The sequence below is a fragment of the Rhea americana genome, unplaced genomic scaffold (assembly GCF_003343005.1).
Source record: "Rhea americana isolate MKP2758 unplaced genomic scaffold, rheAme1 scaffold_97, whole genome shotgun sequence".
In the NCBI taxonomy this organism is placed as follows: domain Eukaryota; kingdom Metazoa; phylum Chordata; class Aves; order Rheiformes; family Rheidae; genus Rhea; species Rhea americana.
The window spans coordinates 2,198,640-2,215,720 of record NW_028187166.1 but is presented as its reverse complement, the minus strand read 5'-3'; the positions used below and the strand labels follow the sequence as shown (position 1 = coordinate 2,215,720).

Genomic DNA, 17,081 nt, shown 5'->3' with positions numbered 1-17,081 from the left:
GTAAAACATGGGGGAGAAAAAAAAAAAAGAACAAAAACATGACTGCATCAGGAAAGAAAGCTTACCACTATATCATGGGTTTGACTGATTAAACAGAATACACACTTAGAAGAACTCCAGCTTCTTTGAATTTTCTACCTGTAAACGCAGCTGAATCACGGCTATGTTATGCAATTGTTCAAACAAAACATTGAAATATCTTGCTTAACAGAATAAAACTTCATTTAATAGTTTTAACTTTAGTTTCAGACAGGTCTTATCAATTTTAATAATCTGGTTTATTTGTTATATGTACTTTTTACACATCACTCGACACAGACTGCGGAGCTAGTCTACTCTTTCTAGTTTTTTTCTCTGACTAAAGTAAAGAGGCAGTTTTGGTTTAAGATACAATTTTAAAGTTTTTTTTACATATATGTACACACATACACTGTTTAATACTAAACAATAAATGCATTGTTACTCAAAAGTGATTCAAAATATTTTAAGGAGAACACAAGTTATATGGCCACCCATGTGCCACTTTTCACTAACACTTTTTAAAAACYAGTATCGTTTTAGTTTTCCAGAACAGGAAATCCCTGAACTCTTAAGGTTGAATTGTGGTACGAATACTTAAAAGGACAGCATGCCAAAAGATGGCATTCAAGTTTACATAAGAAAATTCTGTTCACACAAGTTATTTGYGGAATTCCTCGCACTTTATTAACCGATTGCTTCTGCACAAGTGCGTTACCTATTCATTTCCTGCTCAATACATTCTGAGCATTCTCAATACATTCTCAATACATTAACATTCTGCCACTCAGAAGCAATTCAAAAGCATGTTTTATCTTAGGATTGAATTATATGAACACAAAGCCTTGCAGAAAGAGTACGTGATGCCTGCTATGTGTTTTGAAACATTTTCTTTTGGAAGTTCACTATATTATACCAGCTATTAAAGGACAGGTCAGGGATTCTTGCTTTACTACCTTCTCTGGAAGATATACACTCAGAAATGGAATGAAACTTAAGATTCTGCAGTACCTTCTAGGAAATCTAATCTTAAGAAATATTTTAGACTTAACACAAGCTGAAAGTAAATCTAAAACAGTGAACATTCTTAACTACAGTAAAACCTAAAACTATGGTATCCCATTGAAAACTTGGCAACTCCCATATTATTATCAGAAATCTCAGATATGGCATCCTTCCTTAAGCTTCAGCGCAAGTTAGTTACAGCAGTAGCAAACATTAAATAATTAGCAGCCTTCCTGATTTTAAAAAAAATCCTGAAAAGCATAAAAAGATGTCAGGTAGTCAAGAARTTAGTAATTTTTAAAGTAATTTCACAATTTTAGAGGACCTACTTCATTTCAGTGATTGAAGTTGGCAAMCTTTGACTTTTCTTGCTGCCATTTTCCTCTACTAACACAAATTAAGGCAACCACCAACAAAGAAAGCAAGATCAGAGCTACTACGCTACCAGATATAGAAGTCTTAAAACTGTTTCAATCTTTTAAAAAGATACAACTGACCTCTTAAAGCTATTGCGTATATTTTTTATTTCATTGTTGTAGCTCACACTGTTGATAATGGTTTGAAAGGCTTGGACAGGATCAATAAGCTGACCCCATACTTTAGATCCGAGTTGATCCAAAATAACCATGAAACAATGCAGCGCTGGCCAGAAGGGGTCAGTAGAATCATCTGAAACATAACAGTAATATTGGGGAGAGCTGAAATGCAAAAAAAGCCCTGTATATTCCTAGAGTAAGCCAAAGTTGACATAAGTTGGTTTTCATTGATTTTTTAAATATTAAGAGATAAGTATTTTACTAAGTTGCAACTATGYTTTTAATCTTGGTGGGGGGAGGGAAGGAGGAAAAATAATATGTACAGACACTGCTGCTTATGTAGTCTGAAACAGACAGGAACTTGGAAAACTATTCTTAGCATTTACCAACTCTGCGAAACTTGCTCTTCCACACTATTTTTTTTGTGGTGCTACTCTCCTTAGTARTAGATATAAATAATAAGTCAATTTATTCCTCAAATGCAAGACAAAAGCAATACAGTTTTTCCAGTTTTTCTGCATGTGTGCTCTTCCTTCCTCATGTAAGGTAAGGACACATCATATCCTAAACAAACATGCTAACCTTGTAAAGATCTAGTCATTTCCTTTAAGAGGTAGCAYGCATACCCTAGTCTTTAGCTCATGTGCCATTCCAGAGCTATGYTATCGTACATGGGCTACAAGGATGCCCAAGAGCTACAGTTAGTCTGAATTTCCAACTGTAAAAGGGGTTGCCTAAAACTCAGCTACCTACAGTCTGCAGCAAAGCTCTTGAAGAATCATTATATTCTGCTTGCAAACTACCCTCAGAACTTATTTGACACTTCAAGGTACCTCGTATGCATCTTGCAGTTTTTGCACTATTAAGGATTCTGACATGCAACTCTCAGGTTCATCTTCCTCTCATTACTATCATTAATTATTTCATAGTTAAAAGGACCTACATCTCAAGAATATAATAAAAATAGTCCAAATGATCACTGTTTGAAATGAGACATATATATGTAAATATTATAATATCAAAGTTCCTGAAGAAGCTGTTAAAAACCCACAAGTTTTCCAATTTCCACTTTCACAATACATCATAAACATGGATGAAATAGAAAGAAAGGGGAGGGGAGAGAAAAAGGATGGAAGAGTCAAATTTCAATTTCAAAGTAAACTCAAGTAAGTCAAAATAAGGAGTTCCTCTGTTGTAGGCCTCCGAATTCAAACCTTATCTAATGAATCTAATGAATCATAGAAGGTTGGAAGGGACCTCGGGAGATCATCTTGTCCAACCCTTTGCACAGCCCCCTTTGGGGACTGAACCCGTGACCTTAGCATTAACACACCACACACTAACCAACTGAGCTAAACCTGCCCCCCTACGCTACAGTACATAGCACATAGTCAAGTGAAAGTGATCTGGTAGAAATCAAAGATTTGTCCTCAGAACCTTATAACCCATCATTCTTTCTCTAGTGAGAAGTTTGCTCAAATCTCATTTTTTGGTATTTGTCAGTATTGTCCAAAGGTTGTGACATATTGGCCATCTTTCAAGACAACAAATAAGCCTCACAGCTAAACTTTCATCACCTCAGCATTTCAATGCTACAAACTTACTCAACTAAACAAGAAAGTTCTTTAGAATATAACAGTAAATTCAAACAAATCAAAGATGAATACTAGACTGCAAATTGTCATAATCTCAGCAGTAAAAAATTCGTTACCATCTGTTTCTTTCTCCATGGTGTAAAGTATAGACTGCATGAAATCATTCTGTTTGTCTGGACCCAGCAACAAGGAATCCATAGCTTGTTCTTCCAGCACTGTCAGCAACATACAAATACCTACAACACACACAAAAAACAACTTGACCTTATATTTGTGAAAGCTTGTTCCATTTGAAGTTCAATCAAATCAAGAATCACTTTTCAAGTACCACCATGAGTAAACTACCTGACCAAAGAGACTAGCAGCAGAGAAATACGAAACTAAATCACTACCTCACTACTGCTGTATGCAATGCTCAGGTTTTCCAACTGACATACCCAAAAATAAACAGCACCTACTTTAAATAGTAAAGCTTTCACTTGAAAGAAGCACTCAAGAGATGAGAAAGATCACAGGTACAAGTTAATTTCTGATCATAAATACTCACCTAGCCAATAGTTCTTGTAGTTGGTAGTATCATATAAATGAGATGGCAGAAGGATGAGTTTACCCTTTTCAATCATTGAAGAGCTATAAATATCTGGACTGTCAAAAAGCCCCAACTCAATAACTTTGAACAAGCATGTCAGCACTTCCTGTAAGTCATAGTAATCATCTCTGTCAACCTTCCCTAAATTCCTTGCTGTTAGGATGGCCCATCGACGAATCTACAGATTAAAACAAAAAACTTGATATGAAATATCAGCAAAAAAAAGGCAAAAAAGTCAATGTTGTACAATTAGGAATCACTGTTAAAACAAAAGGGATAAAATATATTTTGTACTGAGGTAAGGTATCGTAATCAGAAGTGAGGGCTACTCTTTTTCCAAATTGACTTAAATTGGCTTACTCTATCTACTATAAGGTGTGAGTAACAAATAAGAGTCTAAAACTTAGGGAAACATATACAAATAAAGCTCCTTAGGATTCACATGAGAAAGAGGCACCATTTGGCTTTGTACTTATTTAAAACATTTAAACTTTATTGACTAATCTGTATTATCTAGATACCTGTATACTAATAACAGCAAACATAAGCTGCACTGTCAGCAGGGGAACACTGACTACTTCTTGCCAAGGTGGAATCATTCTCTGATTCACTGAGAGAATTTCAGAATACTGTCAAGTATTTAATACAATACCATTAAATGTTTCACCATTTCTTAAGACAGCTTAAAAATCTGTACTTCTCACTGGTGTTGAACAGACCACCCACCAGCCACAGTAAGTGTTACCAGACTGTCCAAAGCTGCATAAAACGATGTGGAAAAGGAAAAAAGGAAAAAAAATCCTCTCCCTATAGGGAAAATAWACATCTGATGCGAGTTGTAACAACTCAATACTGCTTTAAGAGTTACACATCCAAATTCACTTTACACAGATAAATACATCACATGGGGACCTCTCTAGGATCATGCCAGGAAAGAACTCATTCTCACTTCAGTATTAACACGACACATCAACCCACTTTGTTCCAAAAGGCCCTCCCAGTTGTAGCATGGCGTATGTTCTGCATTCTCTGTATTACCACCATTTTTCAGTACTCTCCCCTATTACCAATATCAGCCTCACTTTTAGGATACGTTACGTATATATACRGTTTTAAGGAACAGCCTCCTTTTGCAGGATAATACATCATCTTCAAAACATCATCTTAAAAACAACATAGAAAAGTCAGCTCTCAGCCACATCAGTACTATTTTCAGAACCTCGGGTCTTTTTTGTAATCTCCCAATTCTCCTTGATCAGTAAAAATATAAAGATGTTCAGTTCACAACTGAAAATGTTACTAACACTTTTAATCTAGATATATTCAGTATCTCAAAACTCCTCATTTTGTCACTCTTTCTCAAGCTATTAGATTCAAAACAAGACCTGTTTCTGACATCTACACTAGTATGAACGCTACCAAAACCAGCTGGTACATCTAAACATCACATGTGATGGAGCTCTCCTGCTTACATTTTCATTGACCTCAGACTGTTCAATGTTAAAGTGTTCCCCATGGATTCAGACACAGGACAAAATATTCTACAGTCTTGAGGTGTCCCACCACAGAATACACAAGTCCACTTAAAAAATAATAATGCTTCCTGATACTATTACAAAACCATCTGACACTTAACTATGGTGAATTTTAAAGGACGTACACTGCTGAGTATGTATCTCCTTTCAGCTAACTACACTATTCTCACTGGAAGCATTTAAACTGGAGATAATCCCAAATACATCCTTTGAAAATTGCAAGGTWCTGAGTATTACTAAAAGACAAAAGCTTCTATGGACAGAGAAAGAACGGCAAAGGAGAAGCGGTTAACACGCGAGATTACAAACTGTGGCCCTCTTGAGGAGAATTCCATTTGGGAGTATAGGGCTTTACTTTGCAGTTGAGCTGAACACCTCTAGCTTYTGTTGACTAACTGCAATGCTAAAGAAATTCTGGAAGCTATGGCAAAAGAGTCCTCTCTCCTTCAGGGAGAGTAACTCCCTTCCTACAGAAACTAGAAGAAAAAGAAAAGTCAACCACTTTAAATTTTAAATGCAGCCACTGGTTTTCATATTCTTATTGCTAAAATTAAGAATACGATGTTATTTAACATAATAACTAAACTTTAGTGCAATTTCCTTTGATAGGTGAAATTATACAAAACCAAAACCCCGTTAGTTTAAAATAATAATAATACAGTATGCAACTCAGAAAAAGCTCAGGAAAAAATCAGAACAAGTAAAGATATTTCAAGGCTTGGTGCCTCTCCAATACACTCTGCTTCAAGAAAAGCCAAAGAAAGTCAGATAAGTGGCAAAATTTAAAGCCTTACAATAGAGTTTGGACTACAGAGAAGCTGCCAGCTTCACACACTTGGTCATCCAGAGGTTTTTTTTTTTAATAAAAGAACACACATAAAAGCTAGCTGCTTTTGCAAAACACCATGCAGAACACTAGCTTTTTTTTTTTTTTTTTTTTTTTTAATCATGCATGGCATTCCTAGACAAATTCAAGATACCTTAATTCTATCTCCCTGCTAATCAAGGTGGCATAAGTCTACTGATTATTTATACAAAGCAGCTCCATCACAGACATCTGAACTTAATTACAGTCTGTCTTACCTACAGTGGAGAAAACACAAGACTGCATCATCAAACTCTTAGAATACAGGTGACCCAAGATTAAAAAGGTTTCCAATTACAGAAAATGTAACTTACCACTTCATTGGGGTGTACCAGGAAGAGATAAATTCCGGGATATTTCTCAAAGACCTGAAACGAGTTGTGACCTTGTTCCATTCTACACAGCACTTCTACACAAAGCTCACCTAAAAGAGAAGACATAAACACAGTAAGGGCTAACTTACACCCTCATGAAACAAAAATAAATTAATCTACTTGGGATCAAAGAAAAATACTGGTACTTTCGTAATGGCAAGTAATTGTTATTTTTGCTTCCTGCAGTAGGAATAATACCATGTCCTTCCAACTATGTACTACAAAGTACTTACTGACTTTCTCATGCAGCAGCAGATACGGATATTTCAGTATTTCTAGAAGAGGCACTCGCAAGTTATTCTCAAAATCTGGGCCTATGTAACCAGACAGCTGTGTCTCCCCATTCTCGTCCACTATAAACAACTCATCATCCTCTCCAACTTCTTCTTTCATGGATTTCTCAATGTGGGCAATGAGACGGGAAGTTTCCAACTCCCACAGGACCTATTTAGCAGGGGAAAATATAACTAAATCAACGTATACTTGGGAAGGGAGAAATTAAGGACACTTATCATCGTAGACAAAAACCTTGATTAGACTTTCAAAACTGCAATTTAACTTTAGATTTTTTTTCCTCCAGCACGATGTGAAATATTAAAGGTTTTGCAGAGAATTCAGATTGTACAAATCACAGAACTTTCACTTCAGAGTCAAAATTATAAAATGATCAAAAAAAGTCAGTGACACTTCCAACTGGACATGTTTTTATAACTTTGTTAAATATTCATAAATGGCTTCAGTAATCAYTTCAGTAATCATTTCCTCACATATTTTGCAACATCTCAGTGGAAGAGAGAGAAAGTAGAATATGCAAATGGACTGACTGGCCGAATATTTGGACAGAACTCTTCTCACATAGCCATTTACAGAATGGCTCCAAACTTCAATTAGAAATCTAGGTTACTTCCTACAGTCAATGCAGAGAGAAAGGCACCTTCAGCAGTCAAACCACTGTATTTATTTCCACTCTATGCTCGGATAGGATGAATGGCCCTCCAGAGGTATCTATTTCCCTCAGTAGACTTATGAGAAGTCTAAGTAACTTAAAAGAGCAACCTTTTATATAACAGCAGTAAGGTTAATCAGCTATAAATACTTATTTACATACACACACGCACACACACACACATAAAAATAAGCTTTCCAAAATATCAAATTAGATGCTAATAAGTGGAGAACAGTAATAGGTTTATAAGAAGATAAAGGGTTTAAAATAACTGTGATTGTTTGCTTTCACTTTTCATTCTCAGTTTTCTATTCTTGAATTTCAGAGCTCTTCCTGCAGGCACGTGAGACTATGCAGTAAAAACAAAGAGAGAAAAGAAAGCATAAAATCAAACAGAAGGCAAAGAAAGGAAGGCTACATTACGAAATACAGCAGTTTGGGTGCTGTTCCTTTTTTAGACCCAAAACCATCACAGCATGAACGAAATTCAAGCTACTGTTTTCGTTTTCACTCATTTGAATATATGCAAAACAAAGGGGACTTCTTGTTTTATGCCAGGCTCTATGCAACCCAATATACCTACACATAGTTAAGAAGCAACATACCTTATTTCCAAAAATGAGTAAAACTCAGCCACCAAGCAAAAAAAAGAAAAAAAAAAGAAAAAAGAAAGAAACCTTCTTCACCGAAGCCAGACCACAGAAGTCCCCTCTAAAGTTATAAAATATCGTTCCTACTCAGTAAAGGGCAATAGTTAAATCTCTCAATTACCTCATGCAAGCTTGGCAATTTCTCTCTTGCTCTGTGGTATTCAACCACGCACTCCAGGCAGTAACAGAGATCATCATTGGATCCTTCAAGATCTTCCTGGGACAACCAYTTAGAAGCATAGCTCTTCAGGAATTCAGTGGTATCAGACCCACTAGGTGTACACCATCGACATGTGCTCATTCTTTACAGGGAGAGAAGAGGGAATAACAAAACTCTTAAGACTAGAAGTAGCAAGAGTTATTTCCTTTCAGCCACAATAGTATCTAATTCTCAACTGTGCATAGATTTCTGCAACTCATTAGTGATGTGCGTGCATATATTCTTAGTTGCTCTTATATTGCATACATGTAAGCAATTATACAATGAAATTTAATTAAAGCATCTACATAAAAATCACATCAAAATGAGCATGGAATCAGGAATATTAAGAAGTCTTGAAAAGAAGCCCCATTAATTAGACAGTCTGAAAATTACCAAACAACAGCATATGAAAACTCACTTTCCACCAAAAAAAAAAAAAATCTTGTCCACACTTAATCACACCTTCAACAACTGCAGTGTTAAGGGGTTTATCTGAATAGCTTTTTGTTTGTATCTGTGAAATCAAGGTCTATAAGTATATAAGTACAAAACTTAATCAGCATTTTTTTCTGAATCTCCTAGAATTTATGAGTCAATAAATCCCTGTTGTTAAAAGGGCTGAGTATTTATTCCAAATTTTCCCATTATTGTTTATTTCGATGACAGTTTGCAGTAATAATTTTGTGATACTCTTACATCTAAACCCAAAATTCCTTCTATAAGTAGCAATAAAGTAATATCAGAGCCTAACATTTTGAAGAACTCAACTGGATGCTAGAAAAGTACAAACACTGGGACTATATAGAGTGAACAACGGTAACTGCCCGGCTTTTCAGAACAGTGAGACAGAAGGGAAATCCAGACAAAGTAAAGCCGTGTGTATCTTCATATACACACAGAAAAAAATAAATGTGGTTTTTCACCTTCGGAAAATGAAGCGATCCGCTGTGCAGGTGTGCCAGGTCACATGATGGGAAAGCCAACAGTGCTGCCCCACAGCCGGCAAAGAGGGCCCGCACCTTCAGCTGGACATGCCCRCTTGAGCACAGCAACTTCAGTAACCCGTCCGCTGGTAACCGAGCTGTCAGCTGTGCTTCAAAGACCTTGAGGCAGACAGCAATCGTCAGAATTCAGTTCAATTCACTCGCGACACATAAAAAAAAAAGAAAAAGCTTTTGCGGSTGTGTAGATTAGTGCGTGTTATCTTCATACCGAAGACAACCACTCGTTGAATTAGYGCGTCTCCTACGACTCGGTAACCGRAATCCGTCGTTCACCCGAGCGCGGGCTGCGGCCCAGCCCTCTCCGCTCGCAGCGCTGCCCGAACTCACCGGCGCGCACCAAGCGACGAAACCGTGCGAACGAGCACCGCAGGCACGGCCGCGCCGTTACCCGGCGGCGCCGGGCGGAACCAACACCCGCTTGCCAGAAACGAAACCGACACGCGCAGCGAGGCGGGTCTCCCGCCCCCCGCGGCCGCCGCCGCGGCCCAGGCGCTTGGTAACAGCCGCCTCACGAACCCTCCCCCCGCGCCGCCCCCTCCGCGGCGGGCCCGGCCGCCGGCGCGGCGCCAGGAGCGGAGGGAAGCGCGAGCCTGGCCGCCGCGGGGCTACGGGCGAAGCGGCTCGCTCCCTCCGCAGCCCCGCTCACCCGCTGCCGGCGCGGCGCGGCGCTGCTGCTGCTGCTGCTACTCCTCCGCCATGGGCCGCCCGTGGCGCCGCCGCGGGCCCCGCCTCAGGCTGCGCCTCCCGCTCGCTTCCGGTCCGGCGGCGGAAATGCGGCCGCGCTCGCTCCCGCGCGGGCCGGGGGCGGCCCCGCCTTTGCCGCTTTGCTGCGCCGCCAGGCCCCGCCCCCTCCGCGGGGTGTGGGGGGGGCTCTTAAAGGGCCAGCAGCGAGGGGCGCGCTCAGCGCCTCGCTCCGCAGCGAGCGCCCTGGGGAAACTGAGGCACGCAGTAGCTCAGGTTTTTTGAGACAAGAAGAAAGGAGAAGGCTGCATGGGGACATTAAGTGTGGGGAGGAGGGTTAGAGCGTCAAGCAGCACAACACCGCCAGGGCAGTGCCCCAACAACGGAACTGAATCGCTTAACTACGACAACAGGAACGCCCCACTCACGAGGTGAAGCAGCGAAGCAGCGAGAGCCCCGGGGCTCCGTCGGGCTTCCTATTTTACCATGCAACTGCAGCGTACTATGTAACCCCAACCCGACAGCTGATGCCAAGCATTTTGATAATGACGAAGCGATGCTCAGCACTCGCTGCCCATCTTTCTGTGCGTTTAAAAGCCCCTAAGTGTTAGAGATGAAGCAGGTTGGCTCAAGGCTTGTTCCTTTGTCCGATCATCCAATTTCCAAATCACAGGAAAGATGCTGGCCCCAGAGGTAGGGGGCTCTGAGGCAGTGAACAGAGTATTTGCTGCTCCCTTGGCCTCCCTCACTGTACTTATGTTGCGTATTTAGGCCATTACCGGAAAGGGGAGAGGAGGAGAGGAAGCCAAGGTGCCCTCTGATCTTCAGCTGCTGCCACCACTACATTTCTCCAACTCTGAAGTGCTTCTCAGCTGCAAACACAATTCTTGTAACATGGCTGTCTCCATCCTTGATAARGCAACATAATCAAGATTTTTTTTTTCATAATACCATCCAGGCTCTTAACGTGCCATGAAAATGCTTGGAGCTACCTATTTGTTTGAATCACCTAAGTTTTTAGGGGATGCCGCAGAGCTTTTTAAGGAGCTGTCATGCTCTTATTTATAATGCAGCCTGCTACTCAGAGCTTTGTCAATATTATCTCCCTCATTGTTCTGGGGAGCTTTTTTAAAACAAACAAAAAAAAACAAAAAAACAAAAACAAAAAAACTCTCTCTGGTATTGCTCTGTTTTGCAGTAATTTTTTCCTTCAGAGATCTATATGAAATAACTGCCTCCTTTCCTGAGCACCCAGGCTCCTCTGTAAGCAGASTATACAGGGAACAGACGCTTTCTTACACCTCAAGTGCCACTGTTAGGAGGATGAGAAGCGATCAGCAAACACCCTCCCTCTCCCTCAGCTTTTGTCCGGCTGCTAAGTGAAAAATGATTTACCAAGGTGCAAGTTTCACCACTCTGTGTCCTCTGAATAGGACAGGGTAAGGAACTGTTCCCCTACTCCCTGCCCAGTGACMGCTCTGTAGTAGCGGTCAGGTCTGTGTTTCTCCCATAGCAGCCACTGCAGCAATAGCTTTGCCCACACACTGCCTGCAGCTGGCAGTTCTTGTCCCAGCTTATGTTCTTTTTGTAAAGAAACTGCTCTCAAAAAGTAAATATCTTCATCAGAAAGTTTCTCTCTAAAAATCTTCATTAGAAAGTTTCTCTCCAAAAGGCCTCAAACAAGGCCCTTCCATCGATCCTTTAGAAGGTCTCCATTTTGAGTGACAATTAAATGGAGGAAATCCTCACTTACCTATATAAGCAAAAAACAATGTCACAACAAACACAACTCTGGGTACTGCTTTCTAATGCAACTTTACAGGAAATATAAACAAGCCAAACATACATGCACAGTAAGATTGTTTACATTCACATTGTCAATTTACAAATAATTATTTTAGGCAAATGGTTAAAAATATCATACAAAGACATGAGTACAATTTTCATTTTATCCCTTAGTTTCCATATTAAAACATAGAAACTCTCCTTAGTATAATAAAAATATATATACTGTCCATTTTCTCTCTGTATTCCAAATATTAAAGAAAACATTCTAAATACTTCGTTCTGGTTTGCATGACAACAGTTTATAATTAATAATGGACATAAGCCACTTTTTTCCTGGAAGAACTGAAAAAAAGAGCATCTCTACATCAAAACATGGAAATCAATAATTCTTAAGAACATAGTATCTGTAGAAAAAAATTGTTTTGCTGTTTCCCCTTAGAACATGTGTCTGAAGATTTGGTTTAGAGATATCTAAAATCAAATAGAAAGGCTTCTTGGTCGAGCTTTTTTCCTTAAAAAAAGAAAAAAAGGATTTAAAAGTCTTTAAAGTGCTGAAAACCAAATTCACACACAAAAGGTAAACAGCAGTTTCCAGCTCCACAGAATAAAAACAAAAGGAAAAAATACCTATTTTTGAGTCTTGTAGAAAGCAACATGAGATCTTTAAAAATGGAAAAAAAAACCCAAAACCAAAGATAAATTCCTAGTAACAAAAGGTGGCACAAAAGCTGTATTTACCTCAGTCTTCAATATGAAACAAGAAAAGCAGGCATGCCTATCCTTGCTTTTTCCATTATTTCACAGTCCGTATACCTGCAGTAGCCGATCTGTGTCCACTTCCAACTAGATCCATTTTGCATCTTAAATATGTAGACTAGGAGTTGTTAAGGCAATCAATTATCACTGCCTTCACTGGAGTCAAAAATTTCACTGAGCTGGAACACCTTCTTCTGTTGGCTGGCGGTTGAATTGTCAGAACTAAGCTGTTTCTTTTTCCTTTTTTGCAGCTTTTCTTCAAGTTCTGGAAGTTTCTCATCATAGAGATAATCAATAATTTCTTTGAAAAAAAGAAAAAAGTATTCTTAATTGGTTCTTCGCCTTCTGAGGAACTAACAATGTTTCACACTACAGTTTAAATTATAATCATTTTGACAATTCCCCCACCCTTTCTAGTTTGACAAAATATATAAATACATTTCTTAATCCATAGAAACCAAAGTACTAAAGAGATGACATTGCTAAGTACTGCAAGAAGAGTCTACTGAAAGTGTACTAAATGTCTCCCTCCCCCTCCGAAACACACACACACACACAAAACAAGAGAGGATTCAGTAAAATAAGTACAAAGCTTGTGGCTTTTAGCCAGTTTACTTAGAGGAAAGCTAACTGAGTAGAATATTTAGGAATAAGTATTCCACTAAATATTTAGGAAATTTGCCCACTTAAGATTCAAACAAAAAACTTTGCTTTAAGGAATACATAAAAATAGCTGGGATACTGACCAGGAAAAGTCTTTTTTTGCCAACAAGGGACACAGGAGACCTTTAGCCTGTAAAATTTGGCTTGAACATAGGCTCTAGGGACATCTCTGAAAAGGGAAGAGTTCAAAGAATTAATAGGTGCAACAAGCTGTTACAAAGTCTCTGTATTACTCAGTTACCCATTCATGAGAATAACTCCAGTCAAAYAATGTTAGCTTTAAGTAGAAAGAAWAGTCTTGAAATCTTAATAAAAAGTCTGCCAAGATAGAAATTCCCCTTAAAGTAAGCACCTAAAACTATCTTGACATTAGGCATATTTATCACACATTTAATAATAAGAAAAAGCAAATGAAATATACTACAGAAAGAGTGCTGTATATAAAGCACAGCATTCACAATATTGGTAATTTCATATTCAAAACTTACTCTGTTTGGAAGAAGACTACCATGATACATTCCACATTCCAGTAATTAYCCTTTTGCTATTTATTGACTAACACTTGGAAAAGTTCTTAACAAAAGACTTTAGCACACAGTATATAACAGTTTTCATATGTAGAAAACACTGGGAAGACCTTAAGGATTACTAGGCGTGGTTAAAATTAAATTTCAGCACTGATGGGTTTGGTTCATTATTCAGTATTACACAAGAATATACTGCTATGCGTTACCAAACTAAGTAACATTTTCTACAACTGCAAACGTCTAGACACATGGATTCCCTTGTGGAGTTTAAGGCAGTCTGCCTCAATTATGTGCTGTTTCCAAACGAAGAAAAAAAAAAAAGTTTTTACCCAATAGCATTACTGAGTTCTTCCCAGTTTACTTCATTTGCATCCTCCACTTTCATTTCATACAACCTAAGAATGTAATACAGAAGAAATTTGTAGACAGAATTCAAGAAATAATTCAATAATGTTGACACTTCCCCCCAGTCAAAAGCCAGAGGATGTTTTGTCCAGAAGAAAGCGTCTGCAAAATCAGTATAAAACTGCACTGCATGCCTTTCTCAAACAGTAAGCACAACAAACACAACTTATAACAATAAGAGACACAAAACACATTAACTTTGAAAAATACCTTCTAATAAGATTGATTTTGGCCTGTAATCCTTTGGTCCCCTTGTATAACTGCTGTCCCTTGGTCATCTTGCTTGTTAAAATTGAAGTCCTTTGAAAACAAACAAAAACATACTTTTTTCAGGAAATTCTAAGCATCAAAAGAAAGAGACTAAGTGGCACTGCCACCACAGAGAAGCTGCAATCATACTTCAAGACCACAGTGAAGAGAAAGTTATTTGTCTCTTAAGACACATAGATGCATTTGCAACACCTCTTCTGTAGTCTACAATCTGTTACCAATCTTAACAGCAGAGATCACAGTACAACCAGTTTTACAAAATCAAGTCAGACAAATACTCCCCAAAACATATTTTGATAACTAAATCTAGTATAAAATCTTACCATTTCTGTTTACATTGCCTCCAGTATCTAGTTCCCACTTTAGCTTCAATCTCAGTCCAGGGTAATTTCTGGTAGAGCTTTTCACGGTCGATTGAGAGATTTCTACGTGACTTTTCTGATGATGAAGACTTCTCACCTTCCAATTTTGATCTTTTTGTAATCACCTCCTCCACTGCACGCATTAACTTACGTGTTTCTTCCTTAGTCCAAGGACCATAATTAATAGCTAAATTTAAAAAAAAATAATGGTTAAGGCAGAATTTATCATAAATGACAGAGAAAAAAAAGTGTTACAAATTGAAGTATTTGCATTTTTTAACTCTCATTTACTGGATCAGTTTCTTAACATGCTTCCCAGAAGCTCTTCTGCATCCCAGAGGCTTGAGGGTCATTTCAGCCCAGTGACTACAGAACGGCCCTGGTTCCAAGTAGGAGTGTCTATTTTAACATTTGACTGCCAAATTCTTCTCCCCCAAGTCCCAGGACATGCCTGCCAGGGTATTAGTTCCATTAATAAATGAAGTGGGATGAATTCAGTTCTCTCCCCCCTCCCATTAGAAACTGGCCTCATTTAGGGCACATACAACCCATAATTAAAATAACTGCTCAAATTGCAATGCACAAAAGGAATTGTTATTCTTAAAATTACTTACCCGACTTGATTTCAGAGTATTTCATAGCAACTGAGAGGTTAGAACGAGACATCATCTCAGAAATCTTCTTCCAATCATTGCCATGTATAGCATAGTACTTCTTTAATTTTTCTTTTTCATCCTTAGTATACCTAGTAGAAGAAATGGGCACAGCTTCAGCTGCAAATTCAAAATGCTCTAATATCTTAAAAGTAGCATACATTTCAATATTACTTATCACTACCCTTTCAAGTCACATTTCAGTACAGAGGAATTGATAAAAATCCGTCAGAAAARCTTAACCGTCGATTAAATCACAGTAAGTGGCACAAATGGGAGAGATGATCTTAACTTGTATCCTTTAATATACAAATAAACATCAGAGACTGGTATTGAGCCTCAGAAACTATTTAAAATTACTTACTTACCTCCCTTTATAATTATTTGGGTCAAATATCTTCCTTGCTCGATAATATATCAGTCTCCAGGGTCGTGGAATGCCCTCAGCTGGAAGATACGATTCACACTGTTCAGAAACATTTTTCACACCAAAAAAGACACTTAAAAAAATCCACCCATAACATACATTTTCATGAATGTTATCAACAAAACATCCTCTCCATTCAAGAGTATGTATTCTACAATGCTTCCAAAATTGCATAAGAAATAGTCTGAACAGAAATATTGAACAGTTTCAAAGATGTAATTTTTATGTTTGTGGTAGGCAAAAAAGAGCTGAGATTTGTGAATACTGACAGGTAGCAGATGATCGTGTGTGCACATGCATGCATATGTGTARACACACACTTGGAGCTAAACTTCAGACTTGTCAAGCACAAGCCTGCTGCTTGCTAACTACAACTAGTAGGGCTGGTTGTAAATTTTGATAACACATGGACTAATCATAAGTAATATATATACATTGAATCCTCCAATTAATAAAGACATATGAGGCAGAGCCACTAATTAGGAAGCTGATCACATACTCTGCTTCTGCATATAGACCCTTTAGATTGGGAAAACTAGAGGCTGGGGGGCATCCAGTAAAAAGAAAGTGAAGACCCTGGCTGAAGAAAAAATCCTGCAAGTGGGAGGAAGAYCTACAGATACAAACGCCAAATCCACTGCGGGTTGGGATTTACTCTGTCTTGCTGTGACAAYGATACAGAATAAACAGAATGAAAAGCCACCTGAGAAAGTGCACTGAGTAGATTCAGACAGGTTTCAAGATGAACATTTGCTATTTGAAAGGAAGTTTTCTAGTCATATGAGGGAGAAGCCTAACAATTAAAATTAGGATAGATAGAGAAAAGATTGCTCCTCTTGCAAACASAAGCCTAGTAATTATAACTTTATTTGCTTTTTTCATGTCTTGGAAAATAACTACTGCTAGTGACCTAATTTCCTTAGGCCATTCTGAATCTGCCATCAATTTACATGCTCTAATAGACATTTTCAGAAAGGACAAAAATCATACCTTCCACTAATAAATCACTAAGCTTAGTTATGGCCTAGTGAATAGGGCACCTTTAGATCTTAATACCCAACTACCAGTTCAAAAATTTGTAGCTGGTCAGGATGAAATTTTAATCTCTAACCTCTTCATAACTGAGGATAAATCATGTGAATAGTATACAATACAGACTAACAACTACATAATCTCAGCAGCTTTTTTTTTTTTTTTTTTTTTTTTTTTTTTTTTTTTTTTTTTTTTTTT

The 17,081-nt window shown here is 38.3% G+C and overlaps 2 protein-coding genes across 3 annotated transcripts in view; both read right to left on the bottom strand.

The window, feature by feature from the left end:
- The window catches only part of SETX (senataxin), a 34,048-nt gene extending 24,460 nt beyond the window's left edge, over window positions 1-9,588 (bottom strand). Inside the window, exons 1-8 of the mRNA XM_085325386.1 lie at window positions 9,528-9,588; window positions 9,239-9,418; window positions 8,235-8,415; window positions 6,751-6,961; window positions 6,458-6,567; window positions 3,702-3,921; window positions 3,271-3,390; window positions 1,521-1,692 (exon numbers count right to left, since the gene is read on the bottom strand). Of these exons, the coding sequence (XP_085181512.1) occupies window positions 1,521-1,692; window positions 3,271-3,390; window positions 3,702-3,921; window positions 6,458-6,567; window positions 6,751-6,961; window positions 8,235-8,414 (1,013 nt within the window). The 5' untranslated portion in view covers window position 8,415; window positions 9,239-9,418; window positions 9,528-9,588. The remainder of the gene's footprint in view (window positions 1-1,520; window positions 1,693-3,270; window positions 3,391-3,701; window positions 3,922-6,457; window positions 6,568-6,750; window positions 6,962-8,234; window positions 8,416-9,238; window positions 9,419-9,527) is intronic.
- Window positions 9,589-11,796: 2,208 nt separating this feature from the next.
- TTF1 (transcription termination factor 1) overlaps window positions 11,797-17,081 on the bottom strand; it is a 9,380-nt gene continuing 4,095 nt past the window's right edge. For both annotated transcript variants that reach the window (XM_085325286.1, XM_085325285.1), the window contains 7 exons: window positions 15,793-15,871; window positions 15,386-15,516; window positions 14,733-14,958; window positions 14,350-14,439; window positions 14,064-14,129; window positions 13,291-13,376; window positions 11,797-12,845 (listed from right to left, as the gene is read on the bottom strand). In XM_085325286.1, the coding sequence (XP_085181412.1) occupies window positions 12,682-12,845; window positions 13,291-13,376; window positions 14,064-14,129; window positions 14,350-14,439; window positions 14,733-14,958; window positions 15,386-15,516; window positions 15,793-15,871 (842 nt within the window). In that variant the 3' untranslated portion in view covers window positions 11,797-12,681. The remainder of the gene's footprint in view (window positions 12,846-13,290; window positions 13,377-14,063; window positions 14,130-14,349; window positions 14,440-14,732; window positions 14,959-15,385; window positions 15,517-15,792; window positions 15,872-17,081) is intronic.